This window comes from Protobothrops mucrosquamatus, unplaced genomic scaffold, assembly GCF_001527695.2.
Source record: "Protobothrops mucrosquamatus isolate PMUCROS unplaced genomic scaffold, P.Mucros_1.0 scaffold1070, whole genome shotgun sequence".
Taxonomy (NCBI): domain Eukaryota; kingdom Metazoa; phylum Chordata; class Lepidosauria; order Squamata; family Viperidae; genus Protobothrops; species Protobothrops mucrosquamatus.
In genome coordinates this window covers 55,515-74,220 of record NW_015387298.1, presented here as the reverse complement: position 1 = coordinate 74,220, position 18,706 = coordinate 55,515, and the positions used below count along the sequence as shown (strand labels likewise).

General features: G+C 37.6%; 1 protein-coding gene across 1 annotated transcript in view; it reads right to left on the bottom strand.

Annotated features, from left to right (window-relative positions):
• Positions 1–1,881: 1,881 nt before the first annotated feature.
• The window catches only part of GPA33 (glycoprotein A33), a 29,339-nt gene continuing 12,514 nt past the window's right edge, over positions 1,882–18,706 (bottom strand). The window contains exons 2-7 of the mRNA XM_015820122.1: positions 17,781–17,941; positions 15,432–15,642; positions 14,148–14,312; positions 8,354–8,464; positions 6,627–6,750; positions 1,882–2,730 (exon numbers count right to left, since the gene is read on the bottom strand). Coding sequence (XP_015675608.1) covers positions 2,628–2,730; positions 6,627–6,750; positions 8,354–8,464; positions 14,148–14,312; positions 15,432–15,642; positions 17,781–17,941 — 875 coding nt within the window. The 3' untranslated portion in view covers positions 1,882–2,627. The remainder of the gene's footprint in view (positions 2,731–6,626; positions 6,751–8,353; positions 8,465–14,147; positions 14,313–15,431; positions 15,643–17,780; positions 17,942–18,706) is intronic.

Genomic DNA, 18,706 nt, shown 5'->3' with positions numbered 1-18,706 from the left:
AGAGGAAGGAGGCTTTTCTTACTGTATCTCAGAGAGACCAAACTGGCCAAATCTTGCCAGTTCTTCCCAGGAGCCCATGAATAGATTGTATGTGTGGGAGAAAGAGAGAGAGAGAATCAATTTTGAGTTAATAGGATGTAGATGATACTATGCCAACTTTAAAACTGCCTGTTCCATTGAGTACAACTGGATATTTGGCTGTATTTCAGTCTCATGTCATCAGATAATTTGAGATGCCCTGTTATTAGCATTAATGTCCTGCTATTCCTCCCACGCCTAAAAGCAGAACTGCAAATTCTCTGCTCGGTTTACAAAATTATTTTTAATTGTATTTCAGTGCAAAGCAAGCCAAATAAAAAAGGAATGAAATGTTCGAATATAATTTGAATATCGATTCTGAAAGATTGGGTACATTTTTAGATATTTTGTAATATTTGACATGGTATCCCTGATGAACATACATATTTTCATAGTGAGGAATTCTGTGCCATAAAAAAATAACAGGATAACAGAGTTGGAAGGGACCCTGGAGGTCTTCTAGTCCAACCCCCTGCTCAAGCAGGAAACCTTATACTATTTCAGACAAACGGTTGTCCAATATCTTCTTAAAAACCTCCAGTGTTGGAGCACCCACAACTTCTGGAGGCAAGTCATTCCACTGATTGTTACAACTATCAGGAAATTTTTCCTTAGTTCTAGGTTGGTTTTGGCCTTGATTACAGTAGTTTCCATCCATTGCTTCTTGTCCTGCCTTCAGATGCTTTAGAGCAGGGGTAGTCAACCTTGGCTCTTTTATGACTCGTGGACTTCAACTCCCAGAATTCCTGAGCCAGCCATGCTGGCTCAGGAATTCTGGGAGTTGAAGTCCACGAGTCATAAAAGAGCCAAGGTTGACTACCCCTGCTTTAGAGTGTAGGTTGACCCTCTTTTCTTTGTGGCAGCCCTTCAAATATTGAACACTGCTGTCATGTCACTCCTAGTCGCCTTTTCATTAAACTAGAGATACCCAATTCCTGCAACCATTCTATTCACTAAATATTACTAAATATTCACTAAATCCTACATTCTAACAAAGTAAAGATAATGATGCAATAATTAGGCAAGGCATTCTGTTCCCATTTGGCTGATCTGTGGCTAACAGTGCTTACTAGTGTTGAAATATCTCAACATTTAATCGCGAGGGAGTATTTTAAGTTAAAAAAAAATCAACTTCCAAAATATAGCAAACTATTAGAATAAAAATTATTAATAGACCATATATTCAAAGCTGTAGCCAGCTGCAATTAAGTTTCTTTTCTTTAATTTTTTTTAAATAAAATCATTATTAGCAGTATAATTGCACTGGTGCAGTGCTAGCAGAAAGCATAAAAAAGCCAGCAGACAAAAGCGAAAATTAAACATTTCTGAATAGCAGGAGAGGCACTTATAGTTTTCTTTCTAAACAAGTGCTTTGTGGTTGCAAGTGCATTAGAAGAGAGCATGGCTATTTAAATAAAAACACAGAAACAAAATAATGGAGGCAGTTGGAGGCACAATGGAGGTGTCAACTTTGAAAATGAGCGTGGCTGCAGCGATTTCCCCTACTCATTTTTGGTTGACACATAGCACGGAGGGAGGGGGGTTACCAGGTGCTTCACTAGACTAAACAGATTTTCTCCCGTGGAAACCAAGGTCATCGGCTGCTCCCAGGACTGCAGGCTGGACATTTCGTGAAAAGGCCGCCAAGAAGATGTATGGGGGAACATAGTAGCTTGCATAGCTTTAGGGGTGGGATTTCTTAACTTTGTATTGGGGATGGTTACGGGTCTATTCAGACTTGGTTTCACTTTTGACGTGCTGATACTTTGGATCAATAAACATGTTCTTTGAGGAATTTGCAAGCCTCGGAGTTCTGCTTTATTTGTCTCTGTCTGTCGGAACGATGACAGGAGGCACATATTGGTCAATAGATACCTGTGATAGTGAAGTAGCGAAATATAGCAAGAGTAATATATACAATTCAGGGGAAATCAACATCTTTCCAAATATATGTCACTACTGGAATAGCAGGGGAACAAGCATAGTCTCAATGGCTCTAATATGATCTGCACCCTGTCTGCCAAATGATTATCAAGTATCCAGTGCATAGATGCTGCAAGATAACTAACTAATCATAACTGAGGCCATAGATTTTATATATTTGTCTTATAATACTAAAAGCATTCCATAGAAACTGAGATGGCTTTAATTTTGCTTCTGTTTTCCAAATATAGCAGAAAATGTCAGTGTTGAAGAATTCTCATCTGCTGCATATAGAATTTGCATAAAATCCATGATACAAGATAACACTTCCCAAAAGTTTTCTTTTCTTTTCTTCCTGGCAAGCAGATGAGAAGGATCCTGGCAATTGAGGTACCTTTTATTTCAGCTTTTCTTATTCGGCTTTGTGCCTCCTCCTCTTCCTCCTCTTCCTCCTCCTTCTGTGTCTTTTACATGGTTATTCATTCTCTATTTTCATCCTACTCCCAATGCATAAGGTCCCATTTGTTGAATAAAAAGTAATATTAATTATAAATCAACTTTTTCTCTTTCTTTCTTTTGGAAAGAAGGGTTTGGAAGTGTTTGCTTCTAGACAACTGAAACACAAATCACACCTGTAGCCTTTCTTCCTCTTCATCCCGAATCTCTTCTTTGGAAGGTCCCCGGATTACAACATTCTCATGTTTAGGTTGGAATGTATTTTCTGTCTCCCTAAAAATTAAACATAAAAGGATTAATTCAGAGGATGGTTTTTTTTATTAAAAATAGTTATAATAATTACTGCACTTATTTATTTATTAAACTTCTATGGTGCGCCTATCACCTAGAAGCTATTCTAAGTGGTTTGCAATAATAAACTCATAGAATCATTATTGAAGAACATTTAGAAGGACAGCTCTGTTAGCCTATTGTAGCCAAAAAAATAGAGTCTAGTAGCATCTTTTCAGATTCAAATTAATAGTTCAAGAGAGTTGGGAAATTCTTGAAAAAATAGGTAATTGAGGCTCCAAACACAATCAATACCAAAGAGGGTGGAGACAGGCAAGGAAGGAGACACCTAATGAAACCAGTTTCTGCGGTCCTTGGTGGTCTCTGAGCTAGATTGTTTTTTTGTAGATGTTTCATTACCAAACTAGGTATAATGACACTGATGATGTTACCTATTTTGGTAATGAAATATTTACAAGAAACAAGAAAATAATCAAGCTCAGAAACCACCAAAGACCACACAGTTCAACCCCGAGCTACAAATATTCTCTTCTAAACAAAGATAAACAAAGGAGAGAAACAAAAGGAACAAGTGTGACATAAGAAAAGCAAAATATGAGGAAATGGTCTGAATCTACAAGGATGGTATCTAAGGCTCAGCATAAGATCATGCTTGCTATCAATGCCAAAAATCACAAACAAAAACAATCCTTTAGCTATCTCCAGAAGAAGAGGAAAGTCAAGGAAACAGCTGGTCCACTTGTTGGAGGAGATGGTGAGAGGATGACAGACAACAAAGAGAAAGTTGACTTGCTTAGTTCTTAGTTTGCAATTGCACAGATTGAAATAGCAGCCCAAATTGTCAGAAGTAGCATTGTGAGGAGTGGACAAGAAATGTAGATCAAAATAAGTATAAAATTGGTAACATAGCTAGTACTTTGGATTGAATTCAAGTCTCCTGGGCTAGATGAATTAAATCCCAGGATGTTCAAGGAAGTGATAGATGTAGCCACTAGCTAAAGTATTTGAGAAAACCTAGAGAACGAAGGAAAAGAACCAAATATTTAGGAAAGTGGGGGGAAGTGAGCCCAGGAAACTACAGACCAATGAGTTTGACATTAACACCTGGGAAAATTCTAGACAAGATAATTAAGCAATGAGTTTGTAACACTTAGAAACAAATAGAGTGATTACTAGAAGTAAAATTGATCTATTAAAAACAGGTGATACCAAAAAAAATCATATTCCTTTCTTTGATGAGATGATTAAATTAGTTGACCAAAGGAATGCTGTGGATGTAGTACACATTGACTTCTGTAAGGCATTTAATACAGTTAAGCATTGTATCCATTTTGATAAACTGGAAAAATGTGACCACCAAACAACCATAGAAAATATGATCTTTAGTGGGTCTTTATCTACATCGAATGCTTTAACTGACAGTTTATAATACACTGGGATGAAGTGGGGTGGGAGTTATTTAAGTAAAGGTTCCATAGGAGTCAAATTACAACTATATTATGAAATAATATTTGTAATATGTCCAAAGCCCATTGTGTTTTTTCAGGCCTTCTGAGATAGCCTGAAACTTGTTGATGCACTTAAACTCAATTTGGCCAGTTTGACTTACATAGAATCCAGAGGGGTATTGCTGGCAAATGATGGCATTTATCACATTAGAAAAAGAACATGTAAAGATGCCTTTAACTTTGTGTATGAAGTTTTGGGACTTGCAACAAGCCCAAATGTTTATAGCTGTGCTATTGGTTCTCAACCTTGGCAGCTTTAAAAAAATGTGGACACCAAAATTCTGGCCGTTGAATTCTGGCAGTTGAAGTCCAGACATCTTAAAGTTCCCAAGTTTGAGAAACACTGCTCTACACTAATAAAGTAGCACCATCGCAAACCCCAGCACTTTTGCACAAAATAATTTACAGACACAAATTTGATATCGGGTTTCAAAACAAGGACATTTTAGTAGCAAAACATTTTAATCTCATGAAACATTCCATTACAGATCTTAAAGTAGCAGTTTTAGAACAAAGAAGCTTTACCAGCACAACCGAGTAAGAGAGAGCAGTTACTGTAAATAAGCTGATGATGCAGTATTTCTCCACACTCCCACTTCATCCCACTGTATTTTAAAATAAAATAAGTTAAACCACTACATGCATCTGATTAAGTGAGCTGCAGCTCACAAAAGTTTATGTCTTAAAATAAAATGTGTTATTTTGAAAAGATGCTACCAGACTCATTCTGATTATTGCAGAACTGGAATTGCCAAACCAATTTGGCAATTTAATTTGCTGTAACTAAATCCTGTATTCAGAGGGACTTGGTAAAAAGAAAGCTACAATTAAGTTTGCAGTTCCAAGGCCAATACTTTTTAAGTAGTTCTCTCTAGAGAAGTCGACTAGTGTTCTTTTCTTGGACAAGCATTAAAAAGTAGATATGTCACTATTAAGAAAACATTAAATTAATCATTTCAGTTTCCTTAATTCAACCAAATGTGCTATACAAATATTTTTTCTTGTGTTTATTTTGCTTTATATTGTTTATCTGTCAAGCAATTCTTGATCCTTTGTGCTCTTCTGTCTTCCTCTGTTGTTTATTTAACCAGTGTGCCTTTTGTATAAATTAAATCAGATTGCTTAGAAACATGCCAAGAAAATGAATAGAGAGGTGGGGCTGGGAAGAAGTAGTTAAATTTTTTTTGGTGTATTCATATACTCAAGATGTTTGATGAATTCATTTATGCAACTCATGCATATCCAAATGTGGAAATGGTAAAAAAATGTATACTACGCTTTTTAGGTAATTGTTAAAATCTGAAACCTTCGAAGTGACTTGGGACTACTTAATAAGAAGTATGTGTTACCAAGTGTGGTTTGCCAATTCTAAAAAGTAGGGAGCGGCGAGTAATTTCTACTCCAAACAATGACTAAATACGTTCTTATTTGATAAATTTCAGTGTGACAGAATGAAAGATTTTCCTATATTCTTAATATTGTCTTTCAGCAGTTATATTTATATTATCTAGAATAAGCTAAAAAAAAGTCTGGAGCTTTATAATTGGCGTTTGAAGAATGGAAATTTATCACTCAGACCAGGCTTCTGAAATATGTTGAGGGCCATATGCCAAAAGTGAAATGACATTTCAGCCTGATGTACAAGGGGACTATTTGGGACACAGAATGTACCTGAAAGATCTCAGGTACTACTTTAATTGCTTAAATTAAGAGCCTTTAAGAGCTACATAAAAAGTGCTTTTCAAAAATCTATTTCTAACTTCAAGAATGATGTTGTAAAATAATTTCTAAATTACTATTTTTATTTCATTTGTTCTCCTTTTAGATGTCATAGCTTTTTTCCTGGCATAATAGATTTATCTCAAACAATTGGTTTATCATTACTACACCTCCTGCCCCCCCCCCAATAAAGCAGTAATATATTACATCTGAATAGTATAATTTTAAGAAGAATACTTTAAAGCTAGAAAATGTTTTATGGAATGGGAATTAAAATCCACCAATCATTTGTAAAGGAAAAGATGCATAGATAGTTTTTAACAATGCACCTGATGAAAGGGCTGAAAGACTGTGCTTGGTTTTGCTATATCAGGCATGAGCAAATCTGTAGGTGTAGAATAATATGGTAGTGTCAGAGTCAGGAAAATACTGACTAAATTTTAATTCACAATATGCAAATTTCCCATTATTACGAACCATACTGACATTACTAAGCTTTATTTAGCCCAACTGTGAACAGTGCTGCAAATAATCTTAAGGAAAAAAAAAACTAGGTGTGAAATTTATACCCTACCTCTAAAATAGACAGTCTCTCTCTCTCTCTCTTCCTATCCCATCTCACCCCCACATTTTTTATCAAACGACACTCACGTTGCCTCATATTCCGGATTCTTTGATTTCCTACAGCAACAACAATAAACCAAAACACTTATGATAATGATAGCAGCAAGGATCCCACCAACGATCCCAGCATAAAGAGCAATGTTCATGGATGCTGTAGAAAGAAAAGACTAGCTGTTAGTTATCACAGAACCGATAAGCCCTTCTGCTGTGTTTTAGAAAACACATTTGTTAGGGATTTGAACATGTTTAAAAATATTCTCCTGAATATCAGCAGAGTACTAAAGAAAATTGAGTAATTAAGCAGCAGAACTTTCCACAAAAAGAATAAAAACACAGGGTACAGTTCGCTTGGGTGTAGAGTGTGATTCTAGCCTACCTGTCAAGGAATGATAACTGACATTAGTTATACTTGAAGTATAAAAAACATTATTAATATTATTGAAAAAAATTATCAGGAAATAAATGAAGATTAAAAAAATTCTGTCTTGTACACAGAGTTCCCCAAACTTTCCGGCTTTGTGACCGGCGGGGTAGGGTGGGAGAGAAGATGGTTCTGCACAAGTGGCAAGTGGGGCTGTACCCCTGTTCACCTGTCGCTTCTGTAGCTGGGTTTCTACCGCATTTTTAAAAATGTGGATGTCAACCCCAAAAATTCTGGAAGTTGAATTCTGGCATTTGAAATCCAGACATCTTGAAGTTCCCAGGTTTGAGAAACGCTGCTCTACCTTAATAAAGGGAGGACATACAAGAGTGGCAGAATTTATCTTTTACTTTTAAACACAGAGAATCATTTAATTAATACCAGACCAGGTGAGAAATATTTAAAATGGGTGAAATGAAGTTAGGGAAGAAAGTAGACATGTGGGCACGATTGGAATCTTCCATATCATTTAAAAAATATGATTTTTTTTCAGTGTACTTCCAGTATCATAGTGGTCAGGAATTTTTGTTATTATTTATAATGGGGGCTGAGAGACTGCTATAAACTGCCCTTGATCAAGACGTTAATTGAACAGAATCTAGAGATTTTTGTTTGTGCATTCCATTTTGTTCATTGGCATTCTGGTAGATGGAACATAATAGGTTGCACAGACAAAATGCATCTAGACTTTTCATCTGACAATACCTTCTTCAGACAGTTACTAAATGTGCTGACACATGTCCTTAATTGTGGAGCCACTGCACAGTTATTTAGTTTAGTGAAAAAGTAGAAGCAAACAATAAAATAACTCCCTTTTTCCCCATGATGATAAAACACCACCAAAAAAACCCCACAATTTGAAAAATGTTTTGGGTTAAACTTCTTTTTAAAAGCTGTATTTCATCACTTATATTACTACTCCAAAATAAGTATAGGCTGAAACAAAAAAAAAAAGTTAAACCATTTACAAGTTTTTTTTTAATTAGGGAAAGTCTGTTGTGGCACACAGATGTGTAATTGGCTCACCTACATAACAGATAACCATAAATACCACAAAATATACCTCTTAGAGGCAGAAAAAGAGCTCTGCTGTGGACAAAACATAAATGGAGGATGATCTGATAATATCATCTAGGAAGGCCTGTAAAAAGTGAATGAGCAAGAATCTGTGCTTAATTGTAGGACAGCACTCCAGAAGGCAACTGCCAGTAAAACATGTAATTCTTATTGTGAGCTATTCTGCCTGATCTAAAAAAACTTATGGGCTTATTTTATCGATGGGGTATTCTCTTCTATTTAATTCTACTCCATCCAAGCATCTCCAAACACTTACGAGGTCGAATAGCAACCGTGATATTGCATTTGTTCTCTCCAACAATGTTCTGGGAAACGCAGATGTAGTATCCGGTGGTGTTTATAGAAATGTTGTTCAGCATTAGCACTCCTGGTAGAAAACAAGAAAAATGGTCCGATCACATAGCAAAGTTCAAGCAGAAAAATATTTTTTTTCACTGTTTCTTACTTTGCCATATATAAAATCAGTTTAGCATGATGATCTCATAGCAGATGTATAATCCCATAAAACATGATACAAGGAATCCTAATAATAAAGTTCAATTGCTATGTTTGTTGACCTCATTTGTAATCTTCTAAAATCTTTTAGCACACCAACTAAGAAGTCAAGAAGTCATATAACGTAGTCTTGTCCCAGTTTTATTTTCAATGATAAGTTAAGCAAAGAGAAAATACCCTATAAACAACCAGGGGCTGGGTTCACACATTGTGTATTGTTCCTTCCCCTTCCACACCTAACCATGACACCAATGTCCTGGCAACATCTTTTTCTGATGATTCTGGATGACATTTCTCTCTTTTCCGCAGGAAAAAAAGTCAGGTTCAAGTCATCCTTACTGCTATCACTCTTAAAGTAATATTCCCCTCACACAGATACACACCTTATTTGAACACAATCCAAGGACAGCCTAAAGGTATATAAAATCTGTCAGGTTTTGTCACCAATTATCTTTGGGAGAAGTTAGATGATTGGCAGTAAGTGGGAACAGAGTCAAGAGACTTAGTATAGCAAAAAGAAAATAGATTTCATACCGGTATAATTTTCTCCCTACTCAAAGATTGGTGGGCAGTACTTTAACTCAACGCAATGGGAAAGTCTCATGACATGGTTCATTTGCTTTTGACTGAATATAATGTGCAAGCACAGCCATTATGGTTGGTAAACCAAGGTTTATAAGTGTGCATGATATATTAAATCCTTCAGGGAAAGTAATGTATTAAAGGATGTACTATGTAAAAGAATATAATAATAATTAGAACTCAGATAGCTATTCACTAACTGTAATAGCATCTGTGGTTCAAAACTGTATATGACTTTTGCTTTAATTTTCAAACATACAAATTGATTTCTTGTCCTTCTGATTTATTTCCAGATAAGGAATTATATTTTCACAAATCTAGAAATAGCATATTTTTAACTATTGCAAATATAAAATGCAGGTGAGACCTTTCAGTGAAATTTGTACAAAGCTTAGCATTCTCTGTGAAATAAATTGTAAACAGACTTGGTGTAGTGCATGTGACTAATATGCTGAATCCATTAATAAACCTTTAGTAATAGAACACAGCTAATATCCCGGCGAGGCCGTCTGCCTGAAAATTATATTGGACTAGCAAGGATCTATGCAGGTTAGGCAAAGATGATCTTATCATCTGCAAAGTTTTCTCCATCTTTCTAAAGAATTTCATTATTTGTGGGAATCAGCATTACGAAATCATAGCATACTGATGAGAGAGGACATATTTATGGATACGTGCTTATGCTATAAGCATTTGGATGAAAGCCATGATGGCAGTGTTGGCTGCCAGTTTTGAAGAAATTTCAGACAAGATGTCTTTAGTGGATTTTTTCCAACTTACTTCCCCACTGCTTATTCACATGCTCCCTCCTTCTTATCTAAACTGTATACCCCTCAAGAGAGAAAAATGCGCTTAAGAAAGTGTTTCATCTTACTCTTGTTACAATGCTGCCTTTTTTGATGTGACAAGAGAAATGCAATGATAATCAAAGGGAGCAGTAGCAGTGACTTCGGCAGTTGAAAGTGAGCCCTCAGCAGATCTCGTCTTGTACCGTAACATAGATTGGCATTGTAGCGTAGTGATTGAGAAGCGAGATTAATATCCATAAGTCAAGGTTGAAAATCATCCATGACATGTTATGGGTGATTGAGCACTATTTCTCTCTCCTTCATGGGATTACCTTGACTATAACAATAAATGGAGAAGAGACTGTATATAATATTTGCTTTACCTGGAGGAGCAGGAGACATAGATATGAAATGATATGTTATATAGAAATTTCTAAGCTTCATTCCTAATAATATTTTAAATGTTTCTTTATTTGCCCAACAAAAAAGCTGTAATATGCTATACAATGCATATTCTAAATAGTTCAGGAACAGTACTTAGCCTTCAGTGTTGTGCTGGGGATCATGCACTAGGAAGTAAATAGACCTGGATCAAAGACTACAATTAAATTAATAATTTAAATTAGTTAAATGCCATGAATCTGATCATTTTCCATGCATTTCGTAATTCTTCTCTTGGCCATAGGATAAGGAATAAATTGTAATCTAACTTTGAAATATTGCAAGAAATGTCTCCCATAATAGCAACTTGAATCTCCACAGATACCCAGTCAAGCCATTTGTACATTGCAGTATGAGGACCTGTTCTTGAATCAGGTAGGTTGGTTTGTCTATAGGGGGCGAAACTTTGGCCCCCTCAGAGAGGGCACGCAACTTGGGTGTCCTCCTGGATCCACGGCTGACACTGGAAGACCATTTGTCGGCCGTGACCAGGGGGGCGTTTTATCAGGTTCGCCTGATTTACCAGTTGCGCCCTTTTCTGGACCGGGACGCTTTGCGCACAGTCACTCATGCCCTCGTCACCTCNCCACGTAACACCGCTGCTGCGCGAGCTGCACTGGTTACCAGTGGCCTTCCGGGTACGCTTTAAGGTGTTAGTTACCACCTTTAAAGCGCTCCATGGCATCGGACCTGGATATCTCCGAGACCGCCTTCTGCCACAGATTCCCTCCCACAGACCGGTACGCTCCCACAGAGCGGGCCTCCTCAGGGTGCCGTCGGCCAAGGAGTGTCGGCTGGCGACCCCCAGGGGGAGGGCCTTCTCTGTGGGTGCCCCCACCCTCTGGAACGAACTACCCCCCGAGATCCGGACGATTCCGGATCTCCTAGCTTTCCGCCGCGCCCTCAAGACATGGCTTTTTCAGCAAGCGAGTCTGGCCTAGGGTGAATTTTAAATAGGGACAATTTTAATGATTTTAATAAGACACAGCGACAAATATTTGTTTTTAATTGGTTTTTATTGGGGATAATGTTTTATATTGTTTTAATATGCTGTGAGCCGCCCTGAGTCCTGTGGGGAGAAGGGCGGCATATAAGTCCAATAAATGAATGAATGAAATGAATGAAAATCAGCCCCTGAAAAAACTGCACATTCAAACAGAATGAATGAATAAATAAGGGGGAATTTCCTTTTCATGCAAATCTTCGGACTCAAGCGTCATGCAATGGAGAAGAGTGATTGAGTGAAGAAGCAGCACTTAAAAATTGTGTGCAATAAAAGAAGAGCATAGAAAATCTGCACATATTGATAAGAAAGCATTAACTTGGAATCCTCCATTTGAGGGGGAAATATATTATACATAAATTATTTCCTTTAATATTTTATTGTAATCTATGCTATGTTTCTTATTATTATGATTGCATTCTTTTATTTTTACGCCATTATTTACTGCTTCTTTTAATTTTTTAGTTTATCAGTTGTGCTGTATTTTCTGTAGACTTTTATACTGTTTTTACAATATTGTTTTATATTGTAGGCTTTTTACATTGCTCTAAAACGATTTATAGTATGCTTTATTTTATTACATATTGCACAAGGAACTCCTACAAATGGACAGTAAAGAAGTACAATAAACAAAGTCATTTGTAAATAAAGCATATTGACCAAACAATTTGAAGTTGTTGCTTGCTCAATTTTTGGGCTTTTATGTGAATATTTATACTTTATATACTGTCTCTATTTCAGTCATATGAATAACATTTAAATAGAAAAACAGGCAGAGAGATTAGACAATCTTTATTCTTCTTCTATACTGTAAATTTACAGATAATATTTCTCTTATACTGTTTTATAAGAAAAAGGAGAATAAAAGAAAAAGAAATAAACAATGCTATACAAGTAATTTATTAGCATTTAGGGAAGATTTTCTGATCTGATGCTACCATCTATAGGTCTATCTGGTGTACAGCAAGTATACATTGCTAATATATTTTCTTTCCCAACTCAGTAAAGTCTAATCAAGGCTTTATTTGATATTTTCCAGGATAGAAGCTATCTTCCCTTTTGTATTCATTATAGTGTTGGTGTCAGATTTTGTGCAAGGCCTGTTGTGTTAAACAAGATGGTGTCCTCTTTTATTTCACCTTCAATTATCAGTACATTTCAGTTTACACAATATTGTATAACAGGATAGCATTTTCCAGCTACAGTAAGCCAGGTATCATGTCATACTAAGTATCATACAGTAAGGCTAATGTTAGGCTCATGTGGCGTGTTATAGGAAACTATACAAGCTTGCTATCTCCCAGAATGTGTCACACGAGCCTCTCATTTGGTCTAATAATATGGCTGACATCTCTTTCCAACTGTGCAGTTGAAGAAATATGATAACATAAGGGTCAAAGAAAATGAATAATTTTTCCTTGGTGAGATTGTCTTTCTCTGAGTCTAGCTGAGAGAGTATCAAAGATGTTTGATAGAGAGAAATCACAAAATCACAAACTGCAGGAAACTGACATGGTTTCATTCCTTCCAATAAGAGCCTTGGGCCTCACATTCAAAACGGATGTAGAACACAGATTTAATATATAAAATGCAATTACATTTAACTGTTTGTGATTTCCTTCCCCAAAGTGAGCCCTAACATTTTTGAATGAGATGTTGCCTCATTTGACAATAATGTCTGCATCAGCAAAGTCCAATGTTTTCTTCTACCCAAGTAGCCAAGCTCACACATTTTGGCTTCAAAATTATAGATATTCTAACAGCGTTTATTTATGATACCAGTCATGTAAATGAATATTACTTCAATTTAATAGTGTGAGATTTTAATCATGCATGCTCTTACTTCCTGGCAATTAGTGAATACTTTTACTTGTAATAAAATTAATGCATGATGGTTGGTCATTGATCCTTTATCAAGATTTTTGAAAGAGCAAGGAGCAGACATTAAAGTACTTGTTTTAATTGCCATGGAACAAGAACCAAGCAATTATTCTGAATTGCTATGGGAATAGAATGATTGTGAGCATGGAACAACCTCCCACTGGAAAGAAATGAGACCTTATAGATGGAATGTTGAATTACTCATTTCTGCATCATTATATACCATACTGTCCTAAAAGGAAATGAATAGTGGAGAACTACAGGAAAAATAAAGGCATCATAGAAATGCTCAGGAAAGACAGAAAGCTATTTTGTTTTGTTTTTTAAGCACATGTAGTCTTCAGTAATTAAAAGAAGGGTACTCATTAGCAAAGCCTCTCTTTATTTCTCATCCTGCAGCAATATCATTTTGGCTTATTTTTGTAACTTGCAGAAGTGGGGCTTAAACACAGTTGGTTGTAGATAAAAAGTTCCTATCATTAATATTTAGAAATGATTATCTCTAAAATTCCTTTAAAACCACCATTTCCCATAAATTGGGAAGCTCTAAAGTTATGAATGAAATTGGCCCTGCAGACTCAGCTAGCTGTATCAAAACAATGGATGCTAAAGTCAAACGTATAGCAAACCACTGATTGTCATTCACATTTTAAAACTTCCTTTAAGGCAGAGGATAAAATATGTCCCAGGTGGCTTTTGTATGAGTAAAGAACATACTGTGTCATACTTTTTTCCCATACAGAAAACTATTTTTAAGAAATTCAAATGACCATCCTCATTTTAATGATGAAGATAGACTTAAAATAATACAAAATGAAAGTAAAAAAATTAATTTATATTAATGAGAAGTAAGAGTATACCTCCTAGGGCTATTCCTTGAAGTGGCCGGGTTTGATTCTGTACATCATAACTTTGCCAGGTATAGTCAGGTTTCGGGGATCCTTCTACAGAATTGCAAGTCAGGTTAATATTTTGACCATATTCTGGGTTTCCAATAATGTTGCACACTGGACTGGATGGACGCACTGGAAAAAGAGATGAGAAGAAAACAATAACCATGAGCAGGTTCAGTAACATAAGGAGAGAAGCATCAACACACACACACACACACACACATCCCATCCCATCCCATCCCCTAGTCTTTAAATTTTAAGCCTACTAGTAATTCTAGTTCTTCAAATCCATTTATTAGAAATAATATTTTTTGTTAGAGAGATGCAATTTATCTTCCCTGTTTAGCTTGTTCATACAGACTTATGCTTATATAATAACGGGGAAAATGCCACAGTTTGATGACAATGCCCGTGCTTCTAGAACAGTGATGGCGAACCTTTTAGAGACTGAGTGCCCAAACTACAACTCAAAACCCACTTATGTATAGTTGGATGCCGAGTGAGCATGGCCCATTGGGTGGGTGTGGCCAATTGAGTGGGTGTGTCCAGTTGAGTGGGTGTGGCCAATTGGGCGGGCATGGCCCTTTGGGTGAGCATGGCTTCAGTGGTAATGGCAGACTGGGCGGGACTAAAAAGTTCAATCAATCAATTCCAACTTTGCGAGATCTTTTTTTTTCCCGTGAGAAGTTGAAATTGATTGATTGATTGATTGAACCTTTTTTTTTGCACACGGCAGCAGAGGCCTAAAGCAAAAAGTTTTATAAAACCCAGATTGGGACGATGGCGCGCATGCCCACAGAGAGGGCTCTGCGTGCCACCTGTGGCATGCGTACCATAGGTTCGCCACCACGGTTCTAGAACATGTCTGAAATTCTTTCACCAGCACTTCCAGTTAAAAAGTGATTTAGCAAATGATGGGAACGTCCTCTTCTGAGACATTGTGCATTCTAGAAATCTTCAGAAAAGACAAAACTGGGTTCATCTGCCTTCTTGATTATTTCAATCAAGTAGCAAAACTGGCTAAAACACTCAAGTGTCATCAGTACTGCTTCTCAAGTATTAGAATACAGTCTACATCCCTGCACTGTACAAAAGTTTACAATATACACACAGTGAGTGTCTATTATATTCCACACTGAATTATTGAAGAAAGTGTTTCAGACTAACTGCAGGCAGCGCTTCCTGTTTACTGTACATACTCTTGAATTAAGATATTTGGCTGGCAGTAATACAAAGGAGTGAATGCCTTACCAAGGACCAAAAGTTCTACGTCGACACTTCTTGAAGGGAACACATCTTTTATCTCGATTAAGCATTCATAAGTTCCATTGTCTTGCATGGTCACATTATTAAGCGTAATTCTAGCATCACCATTTTTAAAATTGTTAGAGAATCTTACACGACCTGGGTAAGGTGCTCGATATAATTCAGAACCATTAGACAGCTTCCTAGCAAATTCTCCCTAGATAAGAAAGAAGGTACATGTTAGTGTAGCAGTGAGATTCCCACTGTTCTGCTAAAGCATAAACCAGTGGTTCTCAACCTGTGGGTCGGGACCCCATTTGGGGTCGATCGACCATTTCACGGGGGTTGCCAAGCAAGGGTGTCCACCATTTTTTTGTCCATTTTTTCCCCCTTTTCCAGCGGGTGCCTTACCTCCCTTGGGCTGGGCCAGCTGGTGGTCGGCCTGCTCCGTCTCTGCTGCTTGCCAGCTACACCTCGGCCGGCGCAGGGGGCGGAACCACGCATGCGCAGCGCTCCCGGGCAGGGAAAGTCCTCGACTTATGACCGGTTGGTTAGTCCTCGACTTACGACCGGTTTAGTCCTCGACTTACGACTGGTTTAAGTCCTCGACTTACGACCGGTTGGGGTCGCGGCATTAAAAAGGTTGAGAACCACTGGCATAAACTAACACAGTGGTCACTTCTCTTGCTACCCTCAACTTATCTTTTTAAAAAAATAATGATTATGGTGATATCCAACAAAATTTAAAAGTAAAATCTATTTATACTTCCCAGAAACCACAAGAAATTGTTAATGGAGATTTAACCAAACCATGTAAGATACAAAAAGGAACAAGGCAAGAGGGCCATTATCCTCTCTCTTACTTTAGTTCTTGAAATGTTGAATAGAGACATAAAACAAGAGGAGAGCGTCGTGGGCATAAAAATTAAAAAGAGATAACCAAATGTTTTTGCAGATGGTTTGGGTATTGGTTCTGAAAGATCCTTAAAAGGGAACAGAATTATTAATGGATAAATGAAAAGAATTTGGTGCATTGGCAAGTTTTAAGATTAGTAAACTGAAGGTGAAGATGTTAACAAAAGAACATCTCATCCTCTGCCATACCCTTCTCCTTTTGCCTTCAATCTTTCCCCACATTTGGGGTCTTTTCCAATGAGCCTTCTCTTCTTACATGGCAGCCAAAGTATTTGAGCTTCAGCTTCAATATCTATCTTTCCAAAGAATAGTCAGGGTTGATTTCCTTTTGGATTGATTGATTTGATCTTCCTGCAGTCTAAGGGGGTCTCAAGAGTTTTCTCCAACACCACAATTTTAAATTCTTCAGCGCTCATCCTTCCTTATGGTCCAACTCCCACAGCCATACATTACTACTGGGAAAGCCATAGCTTATTACTCTAGACCAGGGGTAGGCAACCTTGGCTCTTTTATGACTCGTGGACTTCAACTCCCAGAATTCCTGAACCAGCATGGCTGGCTCCGGAATTCTGGGAGTTGAAGTCCACGAGTCATAAAAGAGCCAAGGTTGCCTACCCCTGGTCTAGACGTATACTTTTCAGGGATCAGGGATTCATGCCCACTGGTCACTTATTTCAATTAATTATCATGTACTCTACATCAGTGGTTCTCAACCTTTTTAATTCCGCGACCCCCAACTGGTCGTAAGTCGAGGACTAAACCGGTCGTAAGTCGAGGACTAAACCAGTCGTAAGTCGAGGACTAAACCGGTCGTAAGTCGAGGACTACCCAATCGGTTGTAAGTCGAGGACTTTCCCTGCCCGGGAGTGCCGCACATGCGTGGTTCCGCCCCCTGCACCGGCCGAGGTGTAGCTGGCAAGCGGCAGAGACGAAGCAGACCAACCACCAGCTGGCCCAGCCCAAGGGAGGTAAGGCACCCGCCAGAAAAGGGGAAAAAAATGGACAAAAAAATGGCAGACAGCCTTGCTTGGCGACCCCCGTGAAATGGTCGATCGACCCCAAATGGGGTCACGACCCATAGGTTGAGAACCGCTGCTCTACATGGAATGAACCTAGAACAGATTTTGGACAAGTCAATTACTGAAAAGAAGTAGTTGCCAGACCAGTGTTTAGCATGCACTTTAAAGAAGGTAACTCTGCAGACCTGAATCAACTGTATTGATTTCCAATTATTTCTAAGCATTAACTGAGAACAGTCTTTGCTTTGTCAGCCTCTATGTAATATGGTACTAGGTTATCTAAAATATACTTCCGTTTATAGGAACTTGCTTTAGTTATTAATAATGGTCAGAAAAGATTCTTAGATTCCTTAAAACATTTACTGTATTTTCTCACTAAGCCATCATACTTTCCCCACAAATTCATATGTATATATCTTACTATAATGTTGTTTCCCAAGGACCTTCCTTTCCAAGAGATATAGTTTATTGTCTCTGTAGAAGCAATTTTGAAGGTGCATGGTAGGGTGGTATTCTCTCCTCTTATCCCTTGCACTGCCTTTGAAGATCCTGATCCTGAAACGGCATGAACAGCTGCTACCACTGGCAAAGATATACACAGAGAGAAACAGAAAGGTCAGATATACTTCTATTATCATGACTGGAAAAACTGCTTTATAAATTTTGTATTCCTGAACACCTTCCCTCCAAAGCATTAAGAAAACAGGAAAAATGAACAGAAACAAAATCTTTGAAGGAAAACCAGCTTTTGAATAGACACTACTATTAAAATACCCACTACCAAATTACCAACTAATTATACATATAATTAAATCTATTTATTTAAAAGATTTTAAACATAATTCTGGGAGGCTCAAAAAACAAATAAAGCAAAAAATTAAAAACCCAGATGCCACAATAACCATCAACAGATACCATTACTTTACTTCAGTGATTGAGTAAAAACTCCAAGTCTTGATGGCCTTTTGGAAGACTAAACGGTGGGGGCCTGCTGGATTGTCCAGGCGATGGGAGTTCCACAAGGTAGAGGCACCCTCAGAAAAGGCAGGTTTCTAGATCCTGCCATAGGCCAGTATTTCAGGAAAGGTACCTGAAGTGTACTACCTTCTCCAATCTGATGGGATGGGCAGATCCTATCAGGAAGAGGCAAAACCCCACAAATAACTTTGACCCATGAAAGACAGCAACTTGAATTACACCTGGAAGAAAACTGGAAACCTGTGTAGCCCTTGTAATATAATGTAATGTGGGACAATTTGGCAACATATCAGCCTTCCCAGGTGGCTCAGACAGGAAACAGACTAGATGAGCTAATTCTATTTATTGTAACACTACATTAACGGAATC